This window comes from Artemia franciscana, chromosome 1, assembly GCF_032884065.1.
Source record: "Artemia franciscana chromosome 1, ASM3288406v1, whole genome shotgun sequence".
Classification (NCBI taxonomy): domain Eukaryota; kingdom Metazoa; phylum Arthropoda; class Branchiopoda; order Anostraca; family Artemiidae; genus Artemia; species Artemia franciscana.
In genome coordinates this window covers 48,877,493-48,886,233 of record NC_088863.1, presented here as the reverse complement: position 1 = coordinate 48,886,233, position 8,741 = coordinate 48,877,493, and the positions used below count along the sequence as shown (strand labels likewise).

Here is an 8,741-nt window from a genome sequence, read left to right as displayed (position 1 = left end):
GAACAGTGCAGAAATTCCATTGAAATGACAGATTTGGCTCTGACTCCAAATAATTCGAAATTTCAGAACAGACACAACTTGATCAGAGTTACGTAAAACAAAATTCTTTCTTCAATTGTCTCGCAAGGCTCAGAGGGAATATAGTATTAAAGAAAAATAACAAATATTTCAAAGATAATGAAATTCACCTCGCCACCATCGAAAGTAAGTTCTCTGACAAATAAGAAGAGGTCAACAGAAATTATTTAGCTTTAGTATTCAGTTTATTATAGATTTGCCAGAAGCTATCCGAAGCAAACAAGAGACACTGCAAAATATCCAAACCAAAGTTTGTTAATGTTAAGGCTTTGTAAAGATTAGTCCAAGAATTTCATTTGTTCATCAAATGCAAAGCTTTGGGGTGTTTCTCAGGCTCTGTTAAAAAGTAGACTTTTTCAAGAATCTGATTTCCGAGGAAAATGGCAATTTACAAACACAGCCATGTCACGAACAAGTAAAGCTTAAGTAGGTGAAAGACAGCCAAAAACGTCAACTCAGGGTTAGAGATCAGTGCTAAAAGTCAACGAAAAAAATGGAAGGAATGACACTACATATCTATACCCAAAAGTAAGGGAATTAAAGAATTGTGAATAGCATTAAAAAAAATTGTTAGTTGAGCAAAAAGGAAAGCACTGGATGTTTTTCAAGATTAGTTGAAAAATAAACACTTTCCCAAAATCCAACTACAGAGGGGAATACTAATGTTTACAAGTACAAAATATCCATGGTTATTTCAATCAGGATATTTCAGTGAGTGGTTATTTGTAAAACAGTGCTCATTTCGATATAAGGTCACGAACTTTATTGTCAGACATAGCCCACGGATGATTAGTGTTTGGTGTGGCAAAATAATTACCTTGACAGCCCACGCATCACAGATATCATAAGGTGACCATTCTATCTCATTCGACTGATGAATCAAGTGGAGCCTTGAAGGGATATTTATGTGTTCAGCCATAAATCTGATCGCAGAATAGGGTTCACGTAGCTGAGAAATAGGGTAGCACCCAGCTAAAACCTGCAATTGAATAGAGAACTCATTTGAATTTGCTCATTATTACTCAACCGGAGCTACAGAATTCACGAGAAAAACTCAAAATAAAATTGTATCGCATCTAAAGAGACACAAGTGTGAACTGAAACAACTAGAAACAGCCGTTTTTTAAACAGCTTAACCTTTTTTCCTGATACTTCTATACTTCCACCTTGACCTGCTTGTAAATTTTCATGGGAGTATCTACCCAAGACAATTTCAGATAGGCTAATTTTGCCGCTATAATTATCAAATTTTAAAAAACCAACACTACTTCCGAATATCAAAGTTTATTACTTCCGTATAAATGGACAAAGACCCATTGACCACAATAAATACTGTTTTTAAAGTATCGACGACAACCCAATAAAAGCATTTGCCTTCTAGGCCCATCTCAGGTCTATTTACATCTGACATTAATTCCCTAATATTTCTCTTTTGGTTCTTCAAAATTATGAAGTTTTTAAGGATAGTGCCAAACATTTGAGAATGTTGCCATATTGAACCATGAAAACAAACCAGAAAAATCAATTAGTTAAGTTTGGCAAAGCATTTCGTTTTTAAGGATCACATCGATGGGAAGTGGTGACCAATTGATTTTAACCGGATGGCTACGTAACTCCTCTTGTTGTTAAAAATTCGTGTAATTCTATTTATTGGATGTCAAATGGAAAAGAAATGAAATTTTAACCAATCAAAAGTAGAATGCTTTTTATTGGCTAAATACTGGAGGAGGTGGTTCAAAAAGTTCAAAATCAATCGTTGAGGAACTATTGAATACCAACGAAGACTCACAGTCGTTGTCCTGACCCAAGTACAAGTAAATACAATCTAGTAATTCCCGAGAACACGACTCCACATTAAAAGGAAAACTACACTTTCTGAAACTGTTTGGGCCGTTTTTTTTTTTTTTTTTTTTTTAGTTTCTTTGGGTTCATTCTTAACTTACGTTTATTTTCTCTCTCTTTTAATTTGACATGCACAACAACCAAAACTGCCTAACTGCATAAGAATGTCACTTTCATTCAAAATTGAATTCCCGTTTATTCCTTCTATTTTAAGATATGGTGGTGTAAGTTGCCTCTTAACCAATTCAAACAATAGAATTCATTTTCACTGTCCTTGCTACTTTAAATGCTGAATGCACCCTTAGATTTTAAGCTAGTCTACACACTTTCAATACTAAAGCTTATTTTCGGGTAGGATATAAACTTAACGAATCTAATATATAAATAAGAATGGTCGAAATTTCGATGAAAATTCGCTACTAAACAAGGATCGAAACTTCCTACTATCATTTTCAAGGTCCAAACTTATAACAATAAGCATCAAAAAGACTTTTCCATCATATTTTAATAATGACTATATTTTTATAGCTAAAACTCAGGGATCCATAATTGGCTGAGGATTCTATAATAGTAAGGATGGCCGAAAAAAGTGCAAAAAGGCAGTTGGAATTCTCAGAGCTTTATTTAAGAACAGACTAAAGCCATTATTTCTTGTTTTTAGAATAGAGAATAATTCCCAATTATAAAGGTAGGAATGAACTGTGCTCGAATTTTACAGCGTTCGAGTATCCATGTTTTACGAATTTCGAACTACAAAGAAATCGTACAAAAAAATAAAACCTCGTTATGGTGACGTATCAACCAGATATTTTTATATGGGCTAGGTTTCGGTAGAACGGGTAGAGGCAATTGTTTCCTGTTCTTTTCATACAACGCATTCATTTAAAAATGAATAAACATAAAAATGAACACTACACAAACGTATAATTAACTTAGATTAAGGTGGCTTTTACTTGAAGTACAGAAACATAGAAATATTGATATCCAATAAGAAAGTACCCAGATATCGGCTCTTCTTTTATACTAAATAAGAAACGAGGAGGATATAAGAATGTAGAGATACAACGTAACAACGGTTCAATTACCTAAAACGAGCGTTAGACATAAAAAGCTCGAATCACAAGTTTATTAGATAATCCATACATTAGATAGGGGGCTTCAATTCAGGGTTCTTCCTGTATTTACTTGGATATTTTACGAAAATACACCCAACCCACCAGACCCATAGTTCAATTAGCCTAGGGTTGCATAAACTCAAAATTCTTCACTGAAGGTATTACTGTTTGGACTGATAAGTTTTAGCTCCTTAATTTAACAAAATATGTATCCCAGCCCAACAAGTATTAAAAAGAAGGACAGACCGTAAGCACTCCTGTGTGTATGTGTGTGTATGCGTGTGTTTGTGTGCTTGTGTATGTGTGCATGTGTATGTGTGCGTGTGTGTGCGTTTGCGTGCGTGTGTTTGCATTTGCGTGTGAATGTGTGTGTGCGTGTGCATATGTGTGAATATTATATTTACCTGAAGATTCTTTGGGGCTTTAGAAGGGAAAACAAGTCCGGGGCAGTCCAACAATTTAACGGTATTAGTTAAATTAACAGTCTGAAAGTGCTTGGTATGACCAGGTGTCTTTGAAACGCTGACCACTTTTCTTCCAGTTAGTGCATTTAGAACAGAAGATTTTCCAACATTTGGATGTCCAATTGCTCCAATGGTTAAAATTCGATCTGAATATAGTTCTTTTCTTTGGGTTTGTGGAGATTCCTAAAAACATTAATTGCTTAATTGATGTCTGAAGATAAACCATATGTTATTACGATAAGATATTAAAAAATATTCAACACTAAAGCCAAATGAATCATTGATACAAAAAAAGGAGCCACTCACAAAAAACAACAAGATAATAACTCCGTCGCTAACCACTTTTCTTTTCTATAATAAAAATACGCCGCCGCCTTTATTGAAAGGAAAAAAAATAGAAGTTTACTTGATTCGAACTATGAATTTTATCTGTTATTTTCTTGAAGTGAAATTTATTTGCATTATTTTAGTTGATTTGTTAAAAGTTTTTCTTTTTTTCTCATTGTGGATATTGTGTTCCATTTCATTATAATTTTCGTTCTACTATTCCATTTGTTAACTGTCTTTCAAACAGTTCGTGGTAACGAACTGTAGTAAGGAGCGACCCGGCTCAATAGTAACCAAAACTCTAAAAAATGGAATTTTGATATCGATAGCTACATCAAAAGAATTGCATTTTAATGCTGATTTTAAATATATAAGTTTCATCAAGTTTAGTCTAACCCATCAAAAGTTACGAGCCTGAGAAAATTTACCTTATTTAGGAAAATAGGGGAAAACACCCCCTAAAAGTCGTAGGATCGTAACGAAAATGACACCATCAGATTCAGCGTATCAGAGAACCTTACTGTAGAAGTTTCAAGCTCCTATCTACAAAAATGTGTAATTTTGTATTTTTTGCCAGAAGACAAATCACGGATGCGTGTTTATTTGTTTGTTTTTTTGTTTGTTTTTTTTTTTTTTTTTTTCCAGGGGTCATCGTATCGACCAAGTGGTCCTAGAATGTCGCAAGAGGGCTCATTCTAACGGAAATGAAAAGTTCTAGTGCCCTTTTTAAGTGACCAAAAAAATTGGAGGGCATCTAGGCCCCCTCCCACGCTCATTTTTTCCGAAAGTCAACGAATCAAAATTCTGAGATAGCCATTTTGTTCAGCATAGTCAAAAGCCATAATAACTATGTCTTTGGGAATGACTTACTCCCCCACAATCCCTGGGGGAGGGGCTGCAAGTTACAAACTTTGACCAGTGTTTACATATAATAATGGTTATTGGGAAGTGTAAAGACGTTTTCAGGGGGATTTTATTTTGTTTGGGGGTGGGGCTGAGGAGAGGGGGCTATGTTGGAGGATCTTCCCTTGGAGGAATCTGTCATGGGGGAAGAAAAATTCAATGAAAAGGGCGCAGGATTTTCTAGCATTACTATAAGAAAACAATAAAAAATAAACATGAAAACGTTTTTTCAAATGAAAGGAAGAAGTAGCATTGAAACTTAAAACGAACAGAGATTATTACGCATATGAGGGGTTCTAAAAATACTTTAGCATAAAGATCAAGGTATTTAGGAGGAGATAAATACCTTGCTCTTTATGCAAAAGTATTTTTAGTAATTTCAACTATTTATTCTACGGCCTTTTTGATTCAGGGGTCATTCTTAAAGAATTGGGACAAAACTTACGATTTAGTGTAAAGAGCGAGGTATTAACGAGGGTACAAACCACCTCGTATACATAATAAAAACATAAGGTTATGAAAGTTTGTTACGTAAGTTAATTCCTAAGTTACGTATATTTTTTACTAATAAAAACGTTCGTTAAAAATTAAAAGTTCTAGTTGCCTTTTTAAGTAACCGAAAAATTGGAGGGCAACTAGGCCTCCTTCTCCACGCCTTATTTCTCAAAATCGTCTGATCAAAACTAAGAGAAAGCCATTTAGCCAAAAAAAGAATTAATATACAAATTTTATTTTAATAATTTATGTGCGGAGAGCCAAAACCAAACATGCATTAATTCAAAAACGTTCAGAAATTAAATAAAAAAAACTAATTTTTTTAGCTGAAAGTAAGGAGCGACACTAAAACTTAAAACGAACAGAAATTACTCCGTATATGAAATGGGTTGTCCCCTCCGCAATCCCTCGCTCTTTACCCTAAAGTTTGACTCTTTGCCACAATTCTACGTTTTTAAAAAATTAAAAGCTTTAGCGTAAAGAGCGAGAGATTGCGGAGGGGACAACCCATTTCATATACGGAGTAATTTCTGTTCGTTTTAAGTTTTAATGTCGCTCCTTACTTTCAGCTAAAAAAATTAGTTTTTTTTTTATTTAATTAAGAACATGAAATCAATCTGATTCATTCATTCATTCGAGGAGTTTTTATAGGTTTCATTACTATTGGCTAGTAGCATATCGTTTGCAGACAGTAATAAATATTTATTGTCAGCAGCATTACATATCCTTTTTCCATTTTAAATACTCCTCTATATAATTTATATATGGATGAAAAAACAGTTCACCACTGTTTCTGTCCTAGTCTGCCTTTTATTATCCGCCTACCAGCCCTTACAGCTACCCTCTCTACCATACATTTTGATTATTATCATAAGTTTTAGCTAGGTAGCCCGATATCTATTAAGCTCCTTATCAATATTTCCCTATCAACTCAGTCAAACGCCAATCTAACGTTTATAAAGCTTCTTTAGTTAAGTTTCTTTAGTCCTTCTTTAGTCCTTTAGTTAAGCTTCGAGTTTATAAAACCAGCACAGTGGTGAACTCATTCCGATTAAGTATGGTTTTTCCTTTAGATTACGATATGACACGTCAAGAGGCCAATTTGACCATAAGATAACAATTTTCCATCCAGAATGTATAAGTATTATTTTCACACTCTTTTCTTTATCTATTTTTTTTCACCGTTAACTTTCGGACAGTTTAAAACCTTAATTGTGATGCAAACAAACAAAAAATTGCAAATAGCGCAAAGATTTATTATATAGATGTAATTTAATTTTTGGTGCCATTTCATTTCGCGGTATTGTATTTTTACCCTTTGATTGAGATAGCTGCTAGTAGCTAACGCAGATAAAATAAAATATACTAAAAATAAATATTAGGCTAGTTTCTACAAGGAAAATACATAAAAATGAAACTAGAGAAAATGAATTCTTGCTGAAAATTCAAAGATTTAAGGTTTGGCATAAAAGGTTTACTAGTCGATAAGCCCGATCCTATCAAAGTTTTTCAAGTATTATTTCATAGTTGCAGCGATCGCTACAACCTAGTAAACAACAAAGTTCAGCCCAGAGCAAGACCGTATCCAGGAGGGGGAGGGGTTGACGACCGCCACCTCCCCTCCCCCGAATGTTTGACCAACTTGTAAAAACCTAACAAAAAGGTATACAATCAAATTTTTGATGTGTTCCTAAAGCTTTTTTATACCATCCCTCCATACCCGAACAAATTCCTGGCTACAGCCTTGCCTAGAGTAACCAAAAATTTAAACCCGCTTTTTGAAAAAAAAAAAACTGTCAACAGACAGTGAGAAAAACAGATCCCAACTCCAACAAAACGAAATCTATTCAGCAACTTAAAAAACACTATCAGCTCTTGAGCTCTATGAGCTTCATAGACGTAGAATGGCACTAAAGATTTTTAAATAAACTCGATGAAGATGGAAAAAACTTACTGGCTCTAAAGAAACGATGCTTTCTAATTCTTCAACAAAGTCTGATTTAAGTTGCTGCATTATTAATTCTTTCCAGGTAGAGAGGTCCACTTAAAAATAAAATAATTATAAAAAAGAGTTTTTTATATTCAGTTGCAAACTTTTTTAATATTATATAAATGTAAATACTGGGTCGCTAAACAAAAAGACAAAAAAGTGTTAAAAAGATTATATCCCGAAGGAAAGCAAGAGTTAATAAAGAACAAGTGACATTTCTGGGACATTTGATTTGAGTTGCTGGGCAAGTGAATCTTTTCACGAAGAAAGGTCAACTAGATAACAAAATAATAAAGAAAACCTTTCTACACATTTTTTAACTTGAATTGAGGGGAGCTAACAGAAGGAAAATTAGAAAAAAGTCTACATCCCTAGGAAAAGAAAGACTAGGAAGGAATGAACAAAAACAATTTTTATTGGTTCATCATTAACAGGTCTTTTCATTAAAAAGCACTCATTTGCACAAGAGACGGCAGAAAAATTCATTCGCTGTTTCTGTCCAGATTAGATTGTAATCTTATTAAATACGATAATAAGCAACGTATTCCAGACCTTCGTCTCAGGAGCGAGTCATACAAATAACGGTTTTAAAAATAAATTCTGAGCTAGTTTAAAACTAACAAGAGCTAAGATCTCACGTGGCACTGGTGACGAGCCAAGAAGAGCTGAGGGCCAAGAGATCATATGGTATGAGCTCTAACAAAATTCTATGAATCAACAGATTGATTAAAAGGAAAATAAGAGGCTTAATGCCGGTCAGGATTTAAAATAAGAGCTCTGAGTCACGGTGTCCTTCTAAATATCAAAATTCATTAAGATCCGATCACCCACTCGTATGTTATAAATACCTAATTTTTTCTAATTTTTCCTCTCCCTTTAGCCCCCCACAATGTCGAATCTGGGAAAACGACTTTATCGCTGCCGCAGTCAATTTTTGCAGCTCCTTGACACGCCTACCAATATTCATCGTCCTAGCACGCCCAGAAGCACCAAACTCGCCAGACCATTGAACCCCTCCCTCCAACTCCCCCAAAGAGAGCGAATCCAGTACGGTTCCGTCAATCACGTATCAAGGACATTAGCTTATTCTATCCACCAAGCTTCATCCTGATTCCTCCACTCCAAGTGTTTTCCAAGATTTCCCCCTCCAGCTCCCCCCAATGTCAAAAGATCTGGTCGGGACTTGAAATAAGAGCTCTGAGACATGAATTCTTTCTAAATATCAAATTTAATTAATATCCGATCACCTATTCGTAAGATAAAAATACCCCAATTTTCACGTTTTCCGAGAATTCCGGTTTACCCCTCCAACTCCCCCCAATGTCACAGGATCTGGTCGGAATTTAAAATTGGAGCTTTAAAGCACATGATCCTTCTAAATATCAAATTTCATTAAGATCTGGTCACCCTTTCGTAAGTTACAAATAACTCAATTTTCAAAATTACCCCCCCCCCGCCAATCCACCAAACAGAGCAGATCCGGTTCGGTTATGTCAGTCACGTATCTTAGACAGGTTTTTACTCTTT

The 8,741-nt window shown here is 34.8% G+C and overlaps 1 protein-coding gene across 1 annotated transcript; it reads right to left on the bottom strand.

Annotated features, from left to right (window-relative positions):
* Positions 1-757: 757 nt before the first annotated feature.
* Positions 758-7,287, bottom strand: LOC136040528 (guanine nucleotide-binding protein-like 1). The gene is made up of 3 exons (XM_065724749.1): positions 7,179-7,287; positions 3,440-3,682; positions 758-1,057 (listed from the first exon to the last, which is right to left on the bottom strand). Exons 1-3 carry the CDS (start codon positions 7,236-7,238, stop codon positions 773-775), a joined length of 588 nt encoding a protein of 195 aa, XP_065580821.1. The 5' UTR covers positions 7,239-7,287; the 3' UTR covers positions 758-772.
* Positions 7,288-8,741: the final 1,454 nt, after the last annotated feature.